Raw genomic sequence first — 26475 nt, forward strand, 5'->3', positions numbered from 1 at the left:
AAATTTTTTTTTTATTAACCTTTGTCATTTATGCAGTTTTTTTCCTTCACATTTAAATCAGCTTGGACTACATAAATAAGAAGTCACTTTGATTTCTAAATTCTCATGTCTTGGGAAAAATATTACTTGGCTTAACACCCTACCAGGGAATGCTTAAAAAAAGAATTCAACACTGGAAACTTACTAAAAAAGAGCCTTTTTGCCACTGTCATAACTATAAAGGGAAGGGAACAGCCCTCCTGTGTACAATACTATAAAATCCCTCCTGGTCAGACACCCCAAAATCCTTTTACCTGGCTGACACCTGACCCAAAGGACCAATAAGGGGACAAGATATTTTCAAATCTTGGTGGGGGGAAGGCTTTTGTTTGTGTGCTCTTTATTTTGGGGTTGTTCGTTCTTGGGACTAAGAGGGACCAGACATCAATCCATGCTCTCCAAATCCTTCTGAACCAGTCTCTCATATTTCAAACCTGAAAGTAACAGCCAGGCAAGGCATGTTAGTTTTATCTTTGTTTTCTCAACTTGTAAATGTTCCTTTTTGCTAAGAGGATTTAACTCTGTTTGCTGTAATTTTGAACCTAAGTCTAGAGAGGGTTCCTCTGGGCTCTATGAATCCAATTACCCTGTAAAATTATTTTCCATCCTGATTTTACAGATATGATTTTTAACCATTTTTACCTCTCTTTCATTAAAAGCCTTCTTTAAGAACCCGATTGATTTTTCCTTGTTTTAAGATCCAAGGGGATTGGATCTGGACTCACCAGAAACTGGTGGGGGAAAGGAGGGGGGATGCTTAAATTCTCCTTGTGTTAAGATTTAAGGGGCTGGATCAGTGTTCACCAGGAACATGGTTAAGAAGTCTCTCAAGTCTATCCAGGGAAGGGAGTTAGTATTTGGGAGTGGTGGCAGCAAAACCAAATCTAAGCTGGTAATTCAGTTTAGGGGTTCACATGCAGATCCTCGTATCTGTACTCTACTGAGTGGGAAAGGAACCTTGACAGCAGCCCACATATTTTAAATTTTGGCCTAAAAATAGTTCTCAGCATCACTTTAGCAATGTTAGTGGCCTATTCATAGTGCTACAGTGGAAGATGTGCATTACCCACACAGGACTTCCAATTAAATTTGCTCAACTACCAGTTAAAACTTGCCTTTAACATGACCTTTAGTAACTGGTTAGGTGCCACACAAAAGTAATGCATTTTTCTGAACACATTTACCCAAAGAATCTGGTCTCAGATGGGTGCTTTTAGTGACAGATATGCCAGCTTCTTAGGAGGCAAAACCTTTATTTGAATTACGAAGTATTTAAAAGCTACATGCTGGAAGAGATTAAAACTAACCTGTCTACAAAGTTCACAGGGACCTCGATGACAACGCTGTGAACACCTATGGATTCCACATTCAAGAACTTTGTCACAACTATCTCCACAAGTAGGTACATCTTCCGTACAAGGCAAAAAAAACACTAAATAAAAGAACAAGATAGCACGTGTACTAAAGAAAAAACACAGATACATCTAGCTATACAGTTGACAATTTGACCTGTATTTTCTAGCTTCACCCTCTCATATTTAAAGAAACTCTACAGAAATTATACAAATTTATTGAATTAAGTTAGCACCTCTCATAAAATCATAGTTAAATTAAGTCAATATCAAACTTGTAAAGAATCAAGCAAGAAAGTTATATAAAACTTGCAGCTTTCATTGCTTATTGGAACCTGCTAAGTAACTGCACTGCAGAAGTAACCCTTTGACAAACAGTACTGAAAAAAAGGTTTATAGTCCTGAGCAACAACAGTCTCCTGTAAATTCATGCTACGTGGGACATTGCTGAAATAGACTTCAAATATTCAGACAATAAATGTGCCTCAATGAGAGAAAAAATCCTTACTTGATTTCCCACATGGACAGGGTCTTTTCCCAGATCGAGGACATTCTCCACAGGGACCAGAGTGACAAACTTGTTCACATGTGTGATTACCACAAGGCAAAGTTCTCCCACACACCTTAAAGAAAAAACAACAAAATCTACAATAACTCAACAGCTGACAGTGAGCAAATTAACAAGATAAAAGGATGCAAAATCCAATGGGACTGTGAAGGAGAAGGGAGATTTTCCTGAGCTTTGAAAGTATACTTAAGTTACAAATTAAAATCAGAGGTTATGCGCTGTGTCATGACAGCACTCATGTTTTGCTTTCCCTCAATTTAAGATTTTTACAACCTACAGTCTCAGTTGTAGCTCTGAGCCACAAATATTGAATCATTCTTAGAAAACTGATTAAGCTTTTCATAGTTGCTACTAGTAAATAAGCGAAGCTCTAGAGCACATACTAAGCTGTGTTTCATACTTTTTAAGATGGCAACAGAAGTTTTACTCTCAAAAGAATCTAAAAGTTACTCAAAATGATGGGGACTGAAAGTAAAGTTTACTACTGTCATAAGCAAGCAGAATTCCAACATAGTCAACAAAGCTGTGAATACTAATGTCAGAAGTGAACTGGACCCATGTAAATGTATCTGTCTTCAAATGACCTTTGCCTAGATTTGCGTGTGTATGTTTAAAAACACGTACCTTAAAAAGCAAAAAACCCTCTTAACAGGTAACCTTTTAAAATTTTCCAGTATAGAAAGTAGCCCATTTTCATAAGATAAAGATAATCTAAAAAAGCACTTCTGAAACATACCTGCTCACACTGCCAAAATGGACTTGCACAAAGTCTTTCTGCTGTTTGTCTACCACAGACACACCTTTGTTTACTGACTCGTGGGCAAGACTGACAATTTCCTAAAAATAAATGATCAATACAGGATTTAATTGTGAGGTGACAGAGGGAGAAGAATTACAATCATTTTTTCCTTTTAATTAGTTTACACAGGCAAGCTTCAACTCTTCATAACTGATGCAAAACTACTCTGAACAATTCAGAAGATCAGGTCTACCTGGGTGACAAGGGTTCTCACAATTGTGCTGTCTACATGGCAGTTTTTGACCACATGGCAGCTGACATGACCATTCTTTGGTACTGCACCTTCGCGGCACTGGTTTAGCCTTCTTACAGTAACAGGCTATTGCGACCATCTTTGGGCAAGGAGGACAAGGACCTGAGAACGGTTAAAAGCAAACAAAATTAACATTTCATCGCTGGCTCCATAACTCATTTTATTTTCCTTTCATTAGTGTTCAATAACTTTTAATAATGAAATTTCCCATAAATATTCACTTCCTATTTATTAAAGTTTTAAGTCCAGTGTCATAATTGATTTTAAGCATGATAGTTTTCATGACTAATTGTGAACAATTAATCAATAGCATAGAAGGGACTTACCCGGGTGACAGAGCAGTAGGCATTTATGCCCACATGGAGGTTTAAATTCCCTCTCACATACTTGGCCACATGAGTGAGGTACCAGCCATGGGTCCAACTCTGGATCTTCTACCTTCCCACAGTAGCAGTAGTATCTAGTGGGAGTTTCAGATCGTTTGTACTCAAACCTACATTTTGGACTGACAGGAAAGAAAAGAAAAAAGGACAGTTTTACTAATTCTGTTTGGCAAAGCAACACAGACATTATCAATGACAGATTTTTGTCCACCCTAGAAAAAGCTGTATGATTTTTTTTTAAAAAAAGGCGATACAATCATTTTATTTAGATTATTTAAATATCAAACTAAAAAAAATTTTTGTTTAAAAAAATAAAGCTGTTCAAAAGAAAATCTAAACTTAATATAAAATGTCTTAAGGCCTAAATTTATAATCTCTTAAACCATTTAAATAAAAAAAAAATATGATGAATCTACTAGCTTCAATCAGAAACTTTATATAGAAAAGCAGCCTTTAACTCAAAGTATCAGAGAAAAAACACATCTAGCTTTTGAGGTCAAGCTTTACAAATATGACACAACAGGTCGGCCTAAGTAACTTAGGAGCCTCTCTCATTTCAGGAATTTACAGTCCAGTCACTTCTACTTAGGCATATTTGAAAATCTTCCCAGGCTAAACAGAAATAATCAGTTTTATTAATGAACAGAGTGATAAAGTATAGTCAGTAAATTATTTAGTTGTATATGTGAAATATATTTTGATAAGCATATGTATGCAAAACATTTAAGGTTTTGTTTAATAAAAATAAATGTTATATGCTGTTGTGTGTTTAATTAAATTCCAGTTACCACCCTAATACTGCTTGATACAAATCATGACCAAAAAGTTAATAAAGCAATATTACACACCAAAATGTACAATTAAAAATCTGAAAATATTAAGTAATGTAACTGCTTAAATAGATGCATCTAGTTATAGTGTACCCTCCTAGGTAGCAAAAAGGTGTGTGAAATCTAGTGTAAAGGCTCTATTTAACTATAAATCAACATACTGACCTATTGAGGTCCCTTCCAGTCCTACTTTTCTATGATTCTATGTTTTAATGGTCATGTTAACCAATGAGAATACATCTTTCTTTAGAAGATAATTGAAGTACAAATGGAAAAGCTGATTAAAATCAACTATTCAAATTGAGGCTAATAGCAGATTTAAAATCAACCTACACTGCTTTTTTGCAACTGTTTTAGTTAATTATATACCAGTAGTTAAATTTATAATACATCAGGGTGGCTGCTACATACTAGTTTTTAAATGCATAATCTCACTATGACAAATACTTCAGGCCCCCAGCTCCACAATACCTTTTCCATGAACAATTGTAAACTTGAGAGCATTTAGTATAGCAAACCTTTAGAATAATATTTTACACCTCAAGTAATATCCAAATACTACAATTTTATTCCAAAACAGTCCTCTGCATAGGACCAAGAACACTGACACTAAAAACTGGGAACTCTTACTGGATTAGACTCCTAAGATATGCAAATCAAAACCTATACATTACAAATATAGGTCTACAAGAGATTTCAAGTTACAGTAGCCTAACAGCTGGGACTTGCTATAGTCAGTCCTTGAAAAGTATCAGTAGACTTAGGGACCAATGACAATTCACAACCGCAAGGGCTATAAATAAACGTAGCAGGTGGTATAAGAGTATAAAGATCATATAATTCTGATTACTACCTTGCTTGTTTCTCCCCCCATTTCCAAATGGTCTATATAATGTCCTGCCTCTTTAAATGGTGGGTACTCTGTACTCAGAACAAAGCCTCACTTCTGTTACCAAAATAATGAAAGTCTCCAGATCAGACAGCTGTGTTTAAAATCAGTTCCTTCTTGGTCTAGCTCCTTAACTGCTCGGTCCAAATATAACACTGGCAACAAGGATCTTCTAACCCACGAGTATCCAGTGCTCCCACTGACTGCCCAAGAAGGAAAAAAAGCAAATAAAGAAAGTTTTCCTGTGGAAGAAAGTGTCCAGGAGGGCACAAAGTCCAATAGGAGGGAAGAGAAATGTTGATGAATTAGGCAAAAACTGTAAAACATGGGTAATGTGCCTCAAACAATCTGAGCAAATTTGTAGTTTATAATTCCATTCTAGAAGGACAAATTTCAATATTGCTGATAGTAATGGGTCGGAAGGCATACAGATTGCTGTGTGACTTCTTGTCTCCAATTATGCCCAGAAATGCCACAATTACTGAAAAAACAAAAACATTTCTCTCCTGCCCCATTGATGATAGCAGAATGATATTGGGTCCATCAAGGAAGCAGAGAGCCAGTAGTACAGTTCATTGCTGCTCTAAAAAAAAAAAAAAAAATCTAAGTACTGTCATACAGACAAACATTAAGTTATGCCCTATGTGACCAATCTGTCTCTGGATTACACAATGATCAGATCTGAAAGAAGTTACTGACTGTATCAACGCTAGCATTCAAGGCTGTTGATGTAGCTATTGCCATGGAAACTGCAGAGAAGGAGTCTCTGAAATTTAAAGCGAACCAAGAAATACACCCCCTAAATTGGCGAGTCAGAGGACAAAACGTACGGAATTTCCATGTGGCCATCATATGCAAACTATATACCACTGAGAATTGCTAGGCACACCAGGTCATTTGCAGGAAGTGCCAGAAGAAGAGAGACATTGTCATGACCTGTCACATAATTCAACAACTAGCAACACAGAGTAACCATCCATCCAAGAAGAGACCTATGAAGACTGAACCTAAGCAAAGATGGAAGTCAGAAATTAACGTGGAAAAAGACAAAGCTCTAGTGACATTCAGCGAGTCCTAGAACTGCACGTTATCAGAACTTAAGTAAGAGATGGCTCCTGGGTTATACCCTTGACTGAGGGAGTTCCTACAAATATGGAGCTTGATACTGGAGTGGCTGTCTCAAAAGATTTAAGAGATTTAAGGAGAAAAGTTAATTCCAAAAAGGGAGACTCCAGGTGCAAGTTCAACAAAATATACAAGGGTAACAAAAATTGATTGTCCATGACTGAAGGAAAATATCTATGATTATTTGGCAGAACTTGGCTTGAGCAGCTGAACTGTATCAAGGTAATCACAACACACCTTGAAACCTTCAAAAAATACTGTACAATCACTCCAAAGTTTTTGAAAAAGGGCTTGGACAAATAAGCAACCCATCAGTGAAGCTCACTGTTAAATCTGACATACAGTCAAAATATTGCAAGCCCAGAGTTGTGCCTTATTCTCTGAAGCCTCCAGTGGAAGCTGATGTGGACTATCTAGTGAACATCGGAATCTTGTCACAGTTTCACACAGTCAGTGGCCTACACCCATTCTAACAGTGATCAGGAAGGACGTCTCCGTCCGAATTTGTGGAGATTTCAAAGTGAATCCAATTTTATGTGCAAACCAGTATCCACTATCTCCTATTGAAGATTTGTTTGCTACTATTAGCAGAGGACAGCGTCTCAGTAAATTGGATTGCTTGATGCATACCTACAAATAGAGAGTGATCTGGCATCTTGCAAATATCCCACAACACATGAAAAAGCTTATTTTGCCATATCAGGTTACCTTTTGGTGCCACATAGGCACCTGTGCATTGCAGAAAGCTACAGATGAGACTCTGAAGGGACTGAATGGAGTTCAATGCTATTTTGGACAATATCCTCACTACTGAAGGGATCAAGAGGATCCTCTTCAAAATTTGGATGCTGTTTTGCAACATTCTGAAGACTATGAACTGAGAGAACATCAAGACAAAAGTGAGTTTTTCAAACCTTCAGCTGAATACCCTGGACATGTAATTGACGCCAGGGGCATAAAAGAATCACCAGAAAAAGAGAAGGCAATTCTTCAAGTGTCACTGCCAGAGAGCATGTCACAATTCCATTCATTCTTAGGACTGCTTAACTACTATTGTAAATTTCTGCCTAATGTGGCAAGTGTTGGTACCTTTATATGAACTGCTAAGAGAAAAATAAAAAGGAAATGGACTAGAGAATGTGATTGTGCATATAAGGAACCAAAGAAACTGCAATGGCTGTCTGTCAACATAAATTAGGTTGACTTAATTTTGTAGTGTAGCCTTGCCCTAAGACTAATATTTTACCAGCACAAAGACCACATCATTCAAACCCGTTTTTTCCCCCTATAACAACTGTAACTGTTCAATCACTTATGAACTATTGCCAATATCTTAATGGTTCACCATGGTCAAGTGATAACTGAATTTCCTGACTTTGGTAACTCAAATTTCAGCCATAACGCTTTACATCTTAAAAATAAATAAAGCTATTCTTTGGTTCAAAGAACTAATATAGTAGGTAACTGCACACAGACAAAATGAGAAATCCTTTTACGTATATAGAATTATGCAGCTGAATAACTGTAGCCATTGTGCATTTATTCAAATATGCAGATAGGTATACACAGTTTAACTATCCTGACAGGTAATATACTGCTCTGACAATACATTGTTTCCACTTAAACATAATTGTTTTTCAACTAACTTCCATGCACACCCCTAGCAACTCCCAGCATTTTTCACTAGCAGTTATGCATATGCCAAGTCTGAATTTTAAAAACAAGTTAATTCACACGAGACTTAGGCAATACACTTACAGTTGTCTAGTGCTGCCTCAAACCCTTCCCATATGGACGGTAGCTAAACTTAAGCCACTAAAACCCAGAAAAAGCAGAGTTAAGATAAAGAACTTAAAAGTTTGAAAACATGGAAATAAAGGATTAACGTAACCCATTCACATAACCCCTTTCCAGCAACCACAACTCTACCCTCCCTAGAGCTGGCAGTACTACTAATTATGGTTCTGCACAGTCTGTTTCATAATAAGCAGACAAATTACTAACAGTGCCATTTCTACTGGGTCCCAAAAGGATTGTATTCCATTATTTACCTGCATGCACTCCAAATGCCTTTCAACACAATAGACGTAACCATACCAAATGGTGGAGGGATTAGTTGCAGCAAGTTGCCAAAGTTGATACTGCCAGATATGGCAAGTGCCTTAAGGGATCGAGAATCTCTTGTTTCTGCACAGAGTTATGGAAGTTCTCCAAACAGAGAACCAGAATGGTGTATTCTTGCAATGAGATTTTTAGCAGCCTGGTAGCACACACAACAGAGCACCTCAGTGCTCACTTGAATTATGTGAAGGTTTCTCTCTCATGAGCATGGAAAGTGGTTGAGTACAGGCCAGGCACAGCTAACTCGTTTGCTAAGCTTGACTCAAACATAATTTTTGCTTTAGTGAACAGGCTGTAACTGTTTCTATTACAGTATTCATGGACCACATTCCCACTGTACTCAGTATTATTGGCACTTTTCATCAACAGATCTCAAAGTGCTTCACAATCTTGTATGAAGAGGGCCACGTCTGTCAGGGGAAGAGCTGGCAGGTCGTTCAAAGAGGGTAGTGTTAAGACTAACAGCTATGGAGGTGGCATTACAAAATTAAGGTACTCTCTGGGTTTCAAGAAGTTTGAGTTTGCATTACCTTAACAATGCATTTTCTGCTTCTCAGGAGACAAACATTTAGCCATCCTCCAACATTCTGGAAGCGTGCAAAGCAGCACTAGGCAGCCCTATCTCTACATTTCATTTTTGTTTTCCTCTCTCCCTACAGTGCATTTCTTTGGGGGGGTTGTTTTTTTAAAGGGTCTGAAGGTGGCTGGGGCTGAAATACCTGCCCTGCAACCTGGGGAAAACCCCCACAGCCAGTTAGAAGAAGCTTTTTAGCAAGGCACTAGAGTTCTGGAGCCTGTGGATGTTAGGGTCTTGGACATTTTGGGGTGCCAGCGATTCCTGTGGAATGGGGCAGAAGCATGTAAGGAGTGAGGCAACCTCTGCCTTGGATAACATTGTTCTGCGTCACCAGAAACGGAGCTACTCTTCAATGAGCTATGGACACTTCAAAACACTCACATACAATTTAGTAGGTACTAAATATAATGGTGGTTGGGTTTGAAATATATTTTAGAGCAGTGGTTTTCAACCCGTGGGACTAAGTCTAAGGGGATCTGAGAAAGACTGTCATTACCACAGAACAGTGGTTTTCAGTGTGGGGTCCATGGACTATACTTAAAAATTTCCAAAGGGGTCCAGACCTCCATTTGAAAATTTTCAGGGGCCTGCAAATGAAAAAAGGTTGAAAGACCATTGTTTTAGACTAGAGCGTAACAAAAACTCTCCTTTCCTCTTATTCTTACAAAATGAGGAAAATTCTATGAAGCAGAATTTTATCAAACTTTTAAGGCAAAATATCTGTACTTAGAAGAAGTCAAAAATGTCAGTGAAAAGGTCACTTGAAATAAAATACTAATTTGTAGTAGAGGAGGCACTGTCAGCCTATGCAACAGCTGAGGTGATTGACAGGTAAGAAATTTTATATTTAACAAACATGTAAAGACTGGACTGCAAACCTTTGGCACTGCAGGTTAACCATCTGTAGAATGCATCATATCACAGCTCATCTTTATTAGATTTAGTGGTGGTGACAGGAGAGATTTTGAAGTTGATGAGTAAACATTTTAACACTGACACTGCACCGCACATTGTTCATAGTGATTCTTCATAGCAACCTAGTTCCTCACTAGGCTTTAAACTAGGTTTGATGGGGGCAGGTGATCAAAGCCCACAGGTAAGTCAAAAACAGGGAGACCTGGGAGAAGGGCCAGAATCTGGGGGGAGCATGGGCTGTTATAGTAGAAATAAGGGGGAGAAAAGACAGAACTGGAGGGGGGAAATGAAATCAGTATCTTAGATGTCTGTATACTAATGTGAGAAATATAGGGAATAATCAGGAAGAACTCGAAATGCTAGTAAATAAACACAACTATGACATAGTTGGCACCACAGAGACTTGGTAGGATAATACACAAGACTGGAATATTGGTATAGAGGGGTACAGCTTGCTCAGGAAGGACAGGCAGGGAAAAAAGGGCGGAGATGTTGCCTTATATATTAAAAATGTATATACTTAGACTGAGGTTGAGATAGAAATAAGACAGACTTGCTGAAAGTCTCTGGGTAAGGATAAAAGGGGAAAAAACAAGGGTGATGTCATGGTAGGACAGACCACCAAACCAGGGAGAAGAGGTGGATGAGGCTTTTTTTTTTTTTTTTAAACTACTAACAAAATCATCCAAAGCACAGGATGTGGTGATGATGGGGTACTCTAACTACTCAGACATCTGTTGGGAAAAACAATACAGCAGGGCACAGATTATCCAGTAAGTTCTTGGAAATATATTGGAGACAATTTTTCATTTCAGAAGGTGGAGAAACTACTAGGAGAGGTGGCTGTTCTAGATTTGATTTTGACAAACAGGGAGGAACTGGTTGACATTTTGAAAGTGGAAGGTAACTTGGGTGAAAGTGAACATGAAACAGTAGAGTTTGTGTTTCTAAGGAATGGTAGGAGGGAGAACAGCACAATAAAGAAAGGATTTCAATAAGGCAGACTTTAGCAAACTCAGGGAGCTGGTAGATAAAATCCCATGAGAAGCAAGTCTAAGGGGGAAAACAATTGAAAACAGTTGCCAGTTTTTCAAAGAGACATTATTAAGGGCACAAGAGCAAACTATCCTATCTTTCCTACGCAGGGGGAAGTATGGCAAGAGACCAATCTGGCTTAACCAGATCTTCAATGATCAAAAACTCCAAAAAGGGGGGGGGTGCCCTACAAAAAATGGAAACTTGGTTAGATTACAAAGGATGAATATAAACAAAACACCACACTTATGCAGACAAAATTAGAAAGGCCAAGGCACAAAATGAGATCAAACTAGCTAGGGACATAAAGAATAATGAGAAAACATTCTACAAATACATTGAAAGCAAGAGGAAGACCAAGGATAGAGTAGGCCAGTCACTCAGTGAGGGAGGAAAGACAATAGCAGATAATGTGGAAATGGCAGAGGTGCTTACTGATTTCGTTTTGGTTTTCAACAAGAAGGTTGGTGGTGATTGGACATCTAACACAGTGAATGCTAGTGAAAATGAAGTAGGATCTGAGTCTAAAATAGAGAAAGAACAAGTCAAAAATTACTTAGATAAGGTAGAGGTCTTCAGATCACCAGGGCCTGATGAAATACATCCTAGAATACTCAGGGAGCTGACTGAGGAGATCTGAGCCATTAGCAATTATCTTTGACAAGTCATAGAAGACGGGAGACATTCCAGAAGACTGGAAAAGGGCAAATATAGTGCCCATCTATAAAAGGGGAAATATGGACAACCCGGGGAATTACAGACCAGTCAGCTTAACTTCTGTATGTGGGAAGATAATGGAGCAAATAATTAAGAAATCAATTTGCAAAACACTGGAAGATAATGAGGTGATAAGTAACAGTCAGCATGGATTTGTCAAGAACAAATGGTGTCAAACCAACCTATTAGCTTTCTTTGACAGGGCAACAAGCCTTGTGGATAATAGGGAAGCCATACATGTGGTATATCTTGACTTTAGTAAGGCTTTTGATACTGTCTCGCATGACCTTCTCAAACAAACTATGGAAATACAATCTAGATGGAGCTACGATAAGGTGGGTGCATAACTGGTTGAAAATCATTCCCAGAGAGCAGTTATCAGTGGAAGGGCATAACAAGTGGGGTCCCACAGGGATCAGTTCTGGGTCTGTTCAATATCTTCATCCATTATTTAGATAATGGCATAGAGAGTACACTTATAAAGTTTACGGACAATACCAAGCTGAGAGAGGTTACAATGGCTTTGGAGGATAGGATTAAAATTAAAAATGATCTGAACAAACTGGAGAAATGTTCTGAGGTAAATAGGATGAAATTCAATAAGGACAAATGCAAAGTACTCCATTTAGGAAGGAACAATCAGTTGCACACATACAAAATGGAAAATGACTACCTAGGAAGGAATACTGCGGAAATAGATCTGGGGGTCAGAGTGGATCACAAGCCAAATATGAGTCAACAGTGTAACACTGTTGCAAAAAACCAAAAATCCTTCTCGGATGTATTAGCAGGAATACTGTAATCAAGACAAGAAATAACTTCCTCTCTACTCCGCTCTGATTAGGTCTCAATTGGAGTATTGAGTCCAGTTCTGGGCATCATGTTTCAGGAAAGATGTGGACAAATTAGAGAAAGTCCAGAGAAAAGCAACAAAAGCTACTAAAGGTCTACAAAACATGACCTATGAGGGAAAATAGAAAAAAATGGGTTTGTTTAGTCTGGAGAAGAGAAGACAGGATAACAGTTTTCAATTACATAAAAGGTTGTTACAAGGAGGAGGGAGAAAAATTATTCTTAACCTCTGAGGATAGGACAAGAAGCAATGGTCTTAAATTGAAGCAAGAGCGGTTTAGGCTGGACATTAGGAAAAACCACTTCTGACGGTTAGGAAGTTAAGTACTGGAATAAATTGCCTAGGGAGGTTGTGGAATCTCCATCATTGGGGATTTTTAAAAGCAGGTTGGACAAACACCTGTCAGGGATGGTCTAGACAATACTTAGTCCTGCCTTGAGTGCAGCGGATTGGACTAGATGACCTCTCGAGGTCCCTTCCCATTTTATGCTTCTATATTATGATATGATTCTGACACAGTTATGATGCATTTTATGCAAGATAAGTCAGGTGAGACATCACTGGAAAGGATATGATTTCCTGAATATCATCATCCTATTTGTATGCATGTAACATTTTTGTATCTGAAGTTATGAATATTTACTATGTCTCTGCATTTCAAAAGTTGTTACACCTGGAGAACTCCCACTAGACAAGACACTTCCAGTCTAGACAGTGGGTGGGAAATGGCCCATTAGGAAATGTCTTAGGAGAACACCTAGGAGCCTTCCTGAGAACACTAGAGACAGCCTCCAAGTAATGGCTGCTAGGACTCTGCAAGGACATGTAATGAGACCATGTCTCTAGACTCCATCTTGGGATGTCAGTGTTTTTCCACAGACCAGCCTGGGAACCAAGCTTTGAAACAAAGAATTCCCACCCTATGCAAAAGCTATATAAGGCAGTGAGTGACATCATCTGGGGTTCTTCACTGCCTACACAAGACGACTCCTGGAGATACCTGAGGAACAAAGACTGAACTGAGGCAAGTGCTGAAGCCAGACTAAAAGGATTTTTAGACATGCTTCCATGCTGATGAAACTCATTAAAAAAATAATGCATTAATTAAATTTGTGACTGAACTCCTTGGGGGGAGAATTGTCTGTCCTCTGCTCTGTTTTACCCACATTCTGCCATATAGATCATGTTATAGCAGTCTTGGATGACGGCCCAGAACATGTTCATTTTAAGAACACTTTCACTGCAGATTTGACAAAACGCAAAGAAGGTACCAATGTGAGATTTCCAAAGATAGCTACAGCACTGGACCCAAGGTTTAAGAATTTGAAGTGCCTTCCATCAGAGGGACGAGGCGTGGAGCATGCTTTCAAAAGTCTTAAAAGAGCAACACTCCAATACAGAAACTACAGAACCTGAACCACCCAAAAAAAACCCAACAATCACCACCAGCCTTCTGCTGGTGGCATCTGACTCAGATAATGAAAATGAAAATGCATTGGTTTGCACTCACTCACTCATGCCCGTCACCCCAATCGGGGTATCGGCCGCCAACCACAGATCTCCAGAGTCCTCTATCCTGAGCCATTTGCTTTAGCTGGTTCCAGGTATAGCCCATTTTTTTGCTATCAGCCTGAAGGTCGCGTTGCCAGGTGTTTCTTGGATGGCCTCTTTTCCGCTTGCCTTGGGGGTTCCACCGCAGTGCCTGTCTGGTGATGTTAGTTGGCTGCTTACGTAGTGTATGTCCTATCCAACTCCACCTTCTCCTTCTGATTTCTTCCTCTGCTGGGAGTTGACAGGTCCTTTCCAAGAGGTGGATGTTACTGATGGTGTCTGGCCAGCGGATTTGGAGAATCCTTCTGAGGCAGCTATTAATGAAGGTCTGGATCTTCCTGATGGTTGTTTTGGTTGTCCTCCACATTTCAGCTCCATATAGTAGGACTGATTTCACACTGGAGTTGAACAATCGAATTTTTATTGCCAAAGACAGCTCACTGGAGCTCCAGATGTTCTTGAGCTGTAAGAAGGCTGCTCTTGCCTTACCAAGCCTTACTTTGATGTCTGTGTCTGTGCCACCCTGCTGGTCGATGATGCTACCTAGGTAGGTGAAGGACTGCACTTCTTCCAGGGGGCTTCCATTCAGTGTGACTGGGTCATTGCTGATGGAGTTAATCCTAAGGATCCTGGTCTTGTCCTTGCGAATGTTGAGGCCAACCTGTGATGACGTGGCTGCCACTACGTTGGTCTTCTCTTGCATCTGCTGTTTACTGTGCGAAAGGAGTGCAAGGTCGTCAGCAAAGTCCAGGTCATCAAGCTGGGTCCACAACGTCCACTGGATTCCGTTCCTACGCTCATAAGTGGATGTCTTCATAATCCAATCGATGACGAGGAGAAAGAGCAGTGGTCACAACAAGCATCCTTGCCTGACTCCAGTTTGCACCTGGAAACTGTTAGTAAGCTGCCCTCTATGGATCACTCTACAGTGTATACCGTCATATGAGTTCTTGATCAGGTTGACCACCTTTGCTGGGATGTCGTAGGGCCGAAGGAGCTTCCAGAGGGGGTCTCGATCCACGCTATCAAACGCTTTCTCATAATCAACAAAGTTGATGTACAACGAGGAGTTCCACTCCACAGACTGCTCAACTATGATGCGAAGTGTTGCTATCTGGTCCGTGCATGCTCTATTCTGCCAGAAACCTGCCTGTTCATCTTGTAGCTGTGGATCGACGGCATCCTTCATTCTCTCTAAGAGGACTCGGTTAAAGACCTTCCCTGGCACCGACAGGAGTGTGATTCCTCTATAATTGGCACAGTTGCTAAGATCTCCTTTCTTGGGGATTTTGATGAGATATCCCTCTTTCCAGCCTACCAGAATCACTTCTTCTTCCCATATCTTCTCAAAGAGGGGGTACAGCATTTCCACTGAAGCATCCAGGTCTGCTTTCAGGGCCTCTGCTGGGATGTCATCAGGTCCAGCAACCTTCCTATTCTTCATCATGGTGATGGCTTTTCTGATCTCATCTCTGGTTGGTTTATCGCAATTAAATTGGAAGGTCCTCGTTGGCTGGGTTGATATCTGGTAGATTTGGTGGTGCTGGTCTGTTCAAGAGTTCTTCAAAGTGCTCCACCCATCTGTTCATCTGTTGTTCTATTCCTGTTATAGACTTTTTCTGCTTGTCTTTAATGGGACGTTCTGGCTTGCTGAACTTTCCTGACAGTTGCCTGGTAGTATCAACCAGCTGTTTCATATTACCGCTGTATGCTGCCTGCTCCGCTTCTGCTGCCAGTTCATCCACATACTCTCTCTTGTCCTTCCTGATATTCCTCTTCACTGCTCTATGGGCTTCAGCATACTCTTTTTGAGCTTTGGCCTTCGCTGCTCTAGTCCTGCTGTTATTGACCGCTGCCGCCGCCTTCTTTCTGTCTTCTATCTTGATCAAGGTCTCTGCTGTGATCCACTCTTTCTGCTGGTGTTTCTTAATTCCAAGCACTTTCTGGCATACTGACCTAAGTGTCTCTCACTTTCTGCCATCTGTTTAGTACACTGTCTTCCTCAGACCGATCCTGTAATACTGAAAACTTATTCTTCAGCGTCAGTCCAAAATCTTCCTTGGTCTTATGGTCCTTCAGAAGGCTGACGTTGTACTTCACTCTTCTGTCTGACACGTCTATCCAGTTCTTTTTCAGCTTCAGCTTCAATCTGGCTACCACTAAGTGATGGTCGGACGCCGCGTCTGCTCCTCTTCTAACTCTAACGTCCTACAAGGATCTTCCGAACTTCTTGCTAATGCAGATATGATCGATCTGATTTTCTGTCATGCCTGCTGGTGATACCCAGGTACTCTTGTGGATCCGCTTGTGAGGAAAGATGCTACCTCCTATGACCAGGTTGTTAAGTGCACACAGATCCACAAATCTCTCTTCATTCTCACTCATCTCTCCCAGAGCGTGGGTCCCCATGACTTGTTCGTATCCTGTGTTGTCAGGTCCAATTTTGGCATTAAAGTCTCCCATAAGGATGATGATGTCTCTGACTGGGAGAATCTCTAATATTCTCTGGAGTCTGTTGTAAAAATAATCTTTGTCCTCCTCTTCGCTGTCATTAGTTGGAGCATAGCACTGAACAACATTCATCTTAATCCTCTTCATTTTAGTTCTGAAGGATGCTGTGATGATCCTGGGACCATGTGCCTCCCATCCAATCAGTGCTCTCTGTGCCTGCTTGGACAACATGAAGCCTACTCCCTGTGTGTGGGGTGCGTCGCTCTCTTCCTGTCCTGAATACAGCAACAGCTCTCCTGTCAACAGTCGTCTCTGTCTCGCTTGCGTCCATCTTGTCTCGCTAATCCCTAATAGGGTCAGGTTGTTGCTCCTCATCTCTGCTGCAACCTGCGCCGTCTTTCCTGACTCGTACATGGTCCTCACGTTCCATGCGCCTATGGTAATCCTCCTGGTTGCAAGAAGGGTAATTGGCTTAGTGGCTTCCTCAAGGCTTTTACCACCCAGCGTCATGCATCTTCGAGTTGAAGACCGTTCTTTTTCCAGGGTAAAAGTCTCTGTTGTCTCTATTGTTGGCGTTTCTGTAGCAGGTTGATTTTTTTTACGAGGTGGAGTTGCTAGCCCCACGCCCAACCCTCCTCCTTTATCCTGACTTGGGACAGGCAGATGGCCCCAAAGGACCTCTCTGGTGGAGTTGGTTTGCACTACTTTGGATTGTTATTGAGCAGAACCTGTCATCAGCATGGATGCATGCCCCTGGGAATGGTGATTGAAGCATGAAAGGACATATGAATCTTTACCACATCTAGCATGTAGCCTGCATCGCAGATATTTACAACAGTGCCATGAGAATGTCTTTTTTCACTTTCACATGGTATTGTAAACAACAAGCAGGCAGCATTATCTCCTGCAAATGTAAACAAACTTGTGTGTCTGAGCGATTGGCTGAACAACAAGCAGGACTGAGTGGACTTGTGGGCTCTATTTGTTTTGGTTTTGAATGCAGGTTTTTTGTACATAATTCTACATTTTTAAGTTCAACATTCTTGATAAAGAGATTGAACTACAGTACTTGTATTAGGTGAACTGAAAAATACTATTTCTTTTGCTTTTTACAGTGCAAATACTCAAAAATATAAAGTGAATACAGTACACTTTGTATTTTGTGTTGCAATTGAAATCTACGTTTTCAATATAGGAAATGTCCAAAATGTAAATAAATGGTATTCTATTATCGTTTAATCACAATTTTTTTTTAATCGCTTAAGATCTCTTTTGTAGTCAAACTCATTTTTGCTTGATCTAAACCAATGTGTGGAAATCATAACTCAAGGGCAAAAGGCTGTTGATATTCCTCTCCACATTGAGGGAGGAAGCAAATTTTATGAGCTTCCACTGTACAGTTCCCTGTGCAGCACAAGCCGGTATAATTTTGGGTTTATACACCAGAGTGGGTGCGTGCCTGAGAAGCTGGTAGTTGCCCTAGCTGTAGCCTTCCCATGCAAGGGCTGGTCAAAGAGCCGTTGTTTAACTGGAGCTGGGTGCGTCCCTACCTGTATGTATGCAGGAGTGCAGGCTGGAGAGAGCTTTGCAGCTTGTCACAGCAATACAGTGTAAAAGGAAGCCCAGGCTGGTAGATTGGGAGGACTCAGTGGTACCCCAGTTCCAGCTGGCACTCCGGGCGGGGGGGCGCGGAGGGGACGGGATCCATCAAAAACACATTTTAACCGAGGGTAAAACAGGAGATCTGTACAACAGTCAAGTTGCTGTTTTCATATGCTGAAGTTTAATGCAGCGATTTTTTTTTTATGTTTCCTAAAACATAAAACTGTGCCAGTGTGAGCGTCAAACAAATTCATAGAACAATGTGAAAGCAAGTATGGAGTACATGTTTTCCAGTTACAAGTATTGTTATTTTTGAAGTGACTCCCGTTTTCACTTAGTCCTCAATCAAGGCATCTTTGTAAATGTAAAATGAAAAGCTTACCAAGGCCATGGATAATCTTTCTTCCCAAAATCATCATCTGTCAAGGGAGAAGATATAAGAAAAAGGCTGTCCTTAGCCCACTTTTGGATGCATGGCATGTGAAATATACAGAAACATCCAGAACAGCTCCAGACCTAAAATAGAAACATAAAAGAAATGACTAGCACCTATTAAGCTTGCTTCTGATTAAATGAATGAAAAAACTAGTATCTAAAAGGGATACCAACTTTAAATCTATTCAATTAAAAGAGGAGGTAAAACAAGTTTCATATACTCCTGTAGTCACCTACCAATTTTGATGATTTTACTTTTACAGCTTCATACTGTTGTAAATGTTGTTCTCTCTTCTATTGCTGTATATGTTTTTCATGTTGCTTATGTGGGCATAATTACACAAAAGAAATACTAAAACATTTTTTCCCTCTCTAATCTTAGGTGTTATATGCAACAAGTCAAAGATTCATGCAGAAGTGTCAATTTTAATGTAGCGTCCCTTTTAAAGGGGGTACTTTCATAACTGACAAAGTTAAAACAAACAAGTAATTTATTGTGGCCAGTTTCCTTCTGTGCTCCCCTTGCCATTACTGAAGTTTTGTGTTCTTGGTCCTGGCTGTATTTCTTTGCTGATCCTGAAGCGAAGTCATAATGGTATGCTCAGTACATCAGCCTGTGGCTGAGAATCAAGTGAAATAGAACAAATGCAGCTTTATGATTTCACAGCAAGGTGAAACAGAAGGTGAGTTGGGAAGGAACATACTCTGTCTAAAAGATAACTGGAAACCTGCAAACAGGATAAAAACAATTATGAAAACACTTCAATGGTGAATAAATTTGTACTGTTGTCAGTCTGAAGTATGAAAGATTACTGTGAAAATTATCTCAAAGCAATATTATAGCAAATATCTATAAAAATACACCCAATTTAGGGACACAACCTCCAGTGCACAGATGTGAATCAGGGTCTGTGTACATAAGTATGTATGTGTGTAAATCTTGTGCACTGCACAAGGAACGCAAGGCAGTACACACCTATGTCACAGCCCTTTGAGTTAAAAGCATCCTTGTCTGCAAGTTTATAGTCTAATTTATGATGTGATGCCCTTTAGGGCATGTCTACATAGCCCATGGCAGAAAGTCTCCCAGTCCAGGTCAACAGACTCAGGATCACGCTACCGTGCTAAAAAACCTGTGTACACAGCACTTTGATGTCATGGGTTAGGCTTGAACTCTAGCTCTGAAGTCTACCCCCTACCCAGGACTCAGAGCCTAAGCTGCAACGGTATTTTTAGCACGGTAACATGAGCCATACAAACCTGAGTCTGTCATCCCAGAATGGGAGGCTCACTGCCATGATCTCCATAGGCACCCTTCAAAGGTTCAGTGTATTGCAGGAACTAGACATAATGGGGTAAGTGAAACAGCTGAAGATTTAAGTCTGAATTTCCCTTTTCTCTGGATTTACCCTTGGACATTTTAAAATGGAAGCCAGTTGTTTTACATTTAACCTACGAAAGGCCAAGAGAGAAAAATATTTCCAATCTTGTGACTCAAAGTCAAAAGTGTGTTAGTCCAGACCCAGTAAGAAAGTTAATAGCTCAATAGTTCATTTCCAAAACTAACATTTATAAACAGTTGAGAGGTTTACTATATTTGAGTTAAAATATTCAATGGAGAAAACTGTTAAGGATACAAGATGAGTAATAATGTGTTGATTTAAAAAACAAAAGAAAAAACACAAAACTTTCATTCAAGCTTCCAAATGATTTTAGGTCTACTGGTAAGTGATGTCAACTGTCGCAGGACAAATCAAATTAAAAAACACAGACCTTGACACATTAAAAATGTACTTAATTAAGAACGAAAAGGTCTAATAAAAAATCACATATCATGTGTTGTTCACAGAAGCCTCGTACAAGTTAATGTCATCAGCTTTAATAGGTACATACAACTATCCACCATTAAAAAAAAAGTAAAGTTTTTCTGCACGCTCCCTCTTTTGTAGCAAGATTTGTTATTGCAAACCAAGGGCATAGCCAGTCTGTTTCCCCTTACAACATTTACTACAGTGAAGTATGATGGGCCCAATCATGTTCCTATTGAATTAAATGGCATTTTTCAACTGATTTCAGTGGGAGTAAGATTTGGTCTGAGATATGTTGGGTCATGGAAAAATGTGGCTATGTGAAAAAAAAATATGGGAGGGTCGTAATTTTGGCTATATTTATTCAACTATGCAGATCTCAATACCCAAACAAGTAAAATCCCCCAGTTTTCTCTCACTGTACCTTACTGACTCATTCTACAATACTGTAGCTTAATTTTGGTTCCCGTTACTACATGATCCAACTGTAATACTCCCCTATTGCTGATTGTAACAATATCTTAACCAAGGTTCAACAATTGTAACCTTGGAAGCGTAAACCCTATTGCTGCTACTTTTTGCATCCGTGACTTTCTAAAATTTTAAGATGTGATCCTTATAATCCCGTGATCCTTAGGCTTGGAAGGACTAAGTTTTTATTGATAAATATCAAACCAATGTTGCTGTATACACACAAACCAATGAAAAAGTATTTCCCTAGATAATCAAAATTTACAAATTTAAGTGACAATGTGTATTTTAACCGTTATAAAGCTTAACGCAGATTCAAAAAGGTAATTAACTAAATGTCTGACTCCCCTTCCCTAATTTTCTACAACTGTGAAAATTTAAATAGTTAAAAATAAAAATATAATTTTGATGGATAATATAACTAAAAATACAATTATGTCAAGCTTACTTTTACTGTACTATGACCACAGGTTTGACAGGAACCTCACAAAACAAAAACCAAAATTCAAGTTATGTATGCACAAGCTTTGATACTGCACACACATGACAGCTGAAAAGTAAACTATAATTTGTATGAAGTGTTTAGCACTCGTAGGACTTCCATATTAATCCTCAGTACTCCAGTAAATCAGGCAAGTGTTTCTATTTAAATATTTAACATTTGCTTGAAACATATTAATAAAAGCAATTTAGTTGGTTAATACCTTGAAGACTTGTAAAATACCATGTAAAATACTTACAGCTTGGTTTCTCTTAACTGAAGCAATGCAAATCAAGCATGTCAAAGCCCCAGACTGAAATGCTTCATTCACATATTGTCTTGTACGTTCTAGTTCACTTGCATCACCATCTTTAACACACAAAAAACACAGTCTTCTTGTAAAACCATCAACAGCGTTTGATCCTCCATATATATCTCTGAGCATCCAAAGATAAGCACTCACAGTTAAAAGATAATCAAGTGTTCATTTGTGCAGCATTATTTCCAAGCACAAGTCAAAGAAAAGTTCATGTTACTGTTTCATTGAGCTTAGAAGAGGAAAGAAAAAGAAATAATCACGCTAATCAAGATAGTAAGTCTGTTCACCCAATTGGGTATAAAAAGTCAACAGGAGCACAGGGATTTAGCTAGTTTCATTTCACTTCCATTCTTGGGACCAAATTGCTAAATCCTGCAGCCCTCCTCCTCACCTGTATCTCACCAGATCACTTCTTCCCCCCATCAAGTAGTGGCAAGTATACACAAGTTGCTATTCCCAGCTCCACTCACCAACTTCTGCCTCAGATAGCACATCTCCCACTCCCCAGCTGCTACCTATCCATGCCCTACTAGTTCAAACAGCCCTGCCTGACCAGTTCTGCCCTGTTACTCCCATCATCCCCTCTCCTTCAATTTTCAGGACCTCTTCCATCACTACCATCCCACTTCCCTTGCCCCACCAAATAAAACAAAAACGTAGGCATGAAAGAACTGAAGAACAGAAAAGGTCCAGATACTACATCTCCCATGCATGGGACTGTTACCCAAGTTGCAGATTTATAACAATTCAGCTTAAGGAGTTGGGATACACGTAGGCATTTATTCTCTCTCCAAAAACAAAACAATACAAACCAATGAAAAACCACACAGTTCTGAAGCCTTATTTTGCAAACCTGAGACTTTTCTTCCCCATTTACCTAATCAGCCAGCCTCTCTCCTGAACTATCTGGCTTGCTGTATAAATTGCATATGCAATTGTGATAAAGTGCTAGCAGCAGCATCCTAATCAATTGCTGCAGCATGAAGACTGCTGCAAGATCATCTGTGAACAATTAAACACTTTCCATTGTGGGATTATGAGCACCGGGGTGGTAACAGGGCCACAGGGGGACGCAAGTGAGGCAATTTGCCCGAGGTCCTGCAGGGGCCCCCACAAGAATATAGTATTCTATAGTACTGCAATTTTTTTTTTAATGGAAGAGGCCCCCGAAATTGCTTTGCCCCAGGCCCCCTGAATCCTTTGGGCAGCCCTGAGTGGTAATACAGGCTAAGGGTGTCATTGGGAGGATATTAATAGAAGGAACAGGAAACAAGTGTGAGCTCAGAAGGGAAGCTCAGAGTGTGAGCTGTACTAAGGAGGGAAGCTATACTGAAAGCTTCTGCTACACAACACCTGCATGATGTTCTGTGGATTAAAAAAGGCAGAGGAATAAAAGAATACATGTCATGGAAGGAAAACAGCCTAGGAGTGTTTGTAACTGTGAAGTGACAAAGTCTAGACAGTACAGCACACCAGGTAGTGACAGAGATACTCTGTGACAAATCTTCTACCAATCTTGAACACCACAGAAAATGAAGTACTTAAAAGTCATATGTTAAGAACATTACAATAACAGAATAAATTATCTACCTCTATCAAAGCTTTTCAATATATGATGATTGTAGCATAAAAACATTGGAATCATTGCACTAACAGAGAAGTCAATATATTAAAATATTTTACCAGTTTGATTAGTATAAGTTGTGAATGTTTTCGCCAATATTTTTACATGTTTTCCTTCGATATCTTCATCTTCTTCAGAAGAGGAACTAAACTGGTCTTCAACAAACTTTTTTGCTGCCGCTTGATTAGCCTTCTTAATTTCATCAAATTTCTTCTGAGAAGATAATTCTGTATAAAAATACAATAATTTTAATGCCATATTAAATTCTGCAGATTCCACTGTCCTTTTCTAGTTTTTTTATGTGGTGTTCTCAATAACTATTCTCTCCTTAGAGACAGTTCAGCATTTCAGTGTTTCTAATGCAGCACAAGTAAACATGACTTAAGAAAAAATACTGTGCATCAGCATGAATGTTCACAGTTTTGAGAGTAGTTAAATTGCATCTGATGGACCAGTATCACTATTTCAAAAGAAATATTCATCTAACCAAACAGACATGTCCTATCAAAGTATGCTGGCTAGACAGTACATATTGTTGCGTTAACTAAAAGCTACTAAAAACAGTATTCCTTTTTGTTGGGTCAGGTACATAAAATTTCACAACTGTTTGCAACAGTGCATCTGTGCTATTCACGGAAACTTTGGAGGTACATTTAACTGTTTCTATTACTTTTAGAATTGTGACTTTTGGGGCTCTCTCACCTGTCCAGTGCTTCACTACTGCAGTAATGGATCCATGCCACCACTTTGACAACATTAAGTGGCCTCCACATTGTCATTTAACAGATAATTTTTGACTATTGAGTATGATATAGAGGGAGACTGGATCTGCAGCTGGGACTCTACAGCAAAGTCTCACTTCCTTCCTTTGGAGAGAGACTAATGGTCTTGATAAATGCAATCTTGCCCCACTTATGTTCATTCACAATGCTACTGCAAAGATAATTTTCCTAGCCCATTTCTTTAACCATGTCACCTCTGTCTCTGCATCTCTCTACTGGCTCAGTTTCTTTGCAATAAAAAAGGGTATTTGCCTTCATTTTCAAATCCCGTCACAACCTATCCCTACCATAAGTATCCCTATTCAGTATCAAAAGATTGATTCTTAACTCTGATCAACCAATGATACCAGCGTCCATCAGGCACTTGTTAAATTTTCAGATAAAAACTTCCATGCTTTCCCTGCTGTGGCACCTCACACTTGGGAGGATGTCCCCATCAGTGTTCCCTCTAATTTTTCCCATGCATGTGCGGAATGAATTTTATGTGCACCAGCATGGAAGTGATGTGTGACCTCAGGGCTGGGGCTTCAGAGCTGGCGTACAGGAGGATGAGGGCTCCAACTGGGGGCGTGGGCTTTGGGGTGGGGCCAGGAATGAGGCGTTTGGGATGCAGGCTGGCCAGGACTACAGTGGGGAGAGAAGACACCACCCAACTCTCTGCCCCGCTGCAGCAGGTCTATGCTAGGGACAGCGGGGAGAGGCACTTCTGGCTACCACGGCAGGTCCATGCTGCAGGGGAGGCACCTCTCCACATGGCAGCCCTAAACACCAGTGCGGGGCTTAATAGGCAGCTGCATGGCCACACAGCTTAGAGGGAATTTAGGTCCCCATAACTATCTGCAAAACTACCTCATATCCACCTTCATAAGTCTCTTCTGACATGATGCACACAAAAAGCTTGGTAATGGTTAGGCTGCTGACATACTGAGCCAACTGCCCATCCTGTCAACCAATACTGTTTCACTGTTCATATGTACTCCCCCAATCATCTGTATCCATCTATCATCCCTTAACTTATATTTAATTTGTAATCTCTTTGGGGCAGGGACCATCCTTCTGTTCTGTTTGTACAGCATCTAGTACAATGGAATCCTGAACCATGACTAGGTTTCCCAAGCACTTCAATAATATAAATGAACACGAATAAAATCACAACTTGTTAAGAGTCCAGCAAAGTGTACTAGCGATAAAATCAGATATTATAGAATTAGAGATGCAAATACTTTAGATCATTCATTTCATCCCCATGTCAAGTGCAAGTCTGCTCCCTACAATGTATTTATAAGTGCTTTAAAACTAGACTTAGCAGCAGTCTTCTTTGCTTTCCTTGAGAGTCTATGCCATGACCCAACTCAGCTCGCTGTAACTAAAGAGGAGTTTACTAATAAAGAGAAGATGGGTGAGGCAAAGTGTTTTATTGGACTAATTTCTATTGATAGAAGGGACAACCTTTTGAGATTCACAGAGCTTTTATTCTAGCCTGAAGAAAATAACCACAGTGTCACAGCTAAATACAAGGTAAAACAGACTGTTAAGCATAAGGGGTTAAATATTTACAAACTTTTCCATGATCCTCACCAACATAGCAGCTCAATACTTCACAGACAGCAAATGCATGTCCACAATACTCCTGTGAGATACTGATAGTCTCCATTTTACACACAGGAAATGGTGGCAGAAACTAGGGGCTAGATTATGGGGCCCTTGCCCACACTGTGGAACACTTATTCACATGAGCAGCGGCACCAAAGTCACAGCCAGACTTCACATAAGATATCGCAGCCATCGCTTGGGCACAATCACTACAAGGGTGCAGACTGTGAACCTTGCACAGAAACGTGGGAAATCAACAGCGCCACTCAGGGGAGCGGGGGCTCACCAGCGTGGGCAAGGCAGGGACACCCTGGCACAGCTGGGAATTAACTCAGGCCTCCCGCCCCGCAGTCCTGTGCTGTCAGGTACTTCTGGCTTGCACGGCTGGGACTTCAGGCCCGTTAACGAAGCCCCTCTGCGTTGGCCCCAACCTGCCAACGCAGCTGCCCTGTAAGCTGGGGCCGCCAGCGGCTCAGGGCGCCCGTGGAGCCAGCCAGAGAGCGCAGCCCAGCGCGGCCTCAGCCTGCCCTGGCAATACTCACCACTGGCTGCCAGGGAGCTGCTGCCGGTGAGCGGGACACAGGCAGTGCCCGCTCCTCTCCCACGGCCGGGCCCGGGCCGGGCGGCGCCGCCACCGCCAACTCCCCCGCGGGCACAGGGCCCGTTCCCGGCCTGGCGGCCGGCTCGGGCTCGGCCCCTGCCCCGGCCGGCCTGGCGCCACGCCGCCTCCATCCCCGGCCAGACGAGAGAGGCACCGAGCAGCCCCCTCGTCTGCCCGGCTCCTAGGGCCGGACTCCCCCCGCCTGTCAGCCACCGGCTCCGCTAGCCGGGCAGCGTCAGCGGCGCGGTATTAGCCCCGCCCCTTCCGCCTGAGGCCCCACCCCTTCCGCCCGCCCGAGGCT

General features: G+C 40.7%; 1 protein-coding gene across 1 annotated transcript in view; it reads right to left on the reverse strand.

Moving 5' to 3' along the window:
• The window catches only part of NFXL1 (nuclear transcription factor, X-box binding like 1), a 97790-nt gene extending 71584 nt beyond the window's left edge, over nt 1–26206 (reverse strand). Inside the window, 10 exon segments of the mRNA XM_030563071.1 lie at nt 1347–1471; nt 1900–2014; nt 2696–2796; nt 2952–3113; nt 3338–3516; nt 18443–18576; nt 19200–19223; nt 21515–21624; nt 23258–23425; nt 26116–26206. Of these exon segments, the coding sequence (XP_030418931.1) occupies nt 1347–1471; nt 1900–2014; nt 2696–2796; nt 2952–3113; nt 3338–3516; nt 18443–18540 (780 nt within the window). The 5' untranslated portion in view covers nt 18541–18576; nt 19200–19223; nt 21515–21624; nt 23258–23425; nt 26116–26206.
• Nucleotides 26207–26475: the final 269 nt, after the last annotated feature.

The sequence above is a fragment of the Gopherus evgoodei genome, chromosome 5, assembly GCF_007399415.2.
Source record: "Gopherus evgoodei ecotype Sinaloan lineage chromosome 5, rGopEvg1_v1.p, whole genome shotgun sequence".
Classification (NCBI taxonomy): Eukaryota; Metazoa; Chordata; order Testudines; family Testudinidae; genus Gopherus; species Gopherus evgoodei.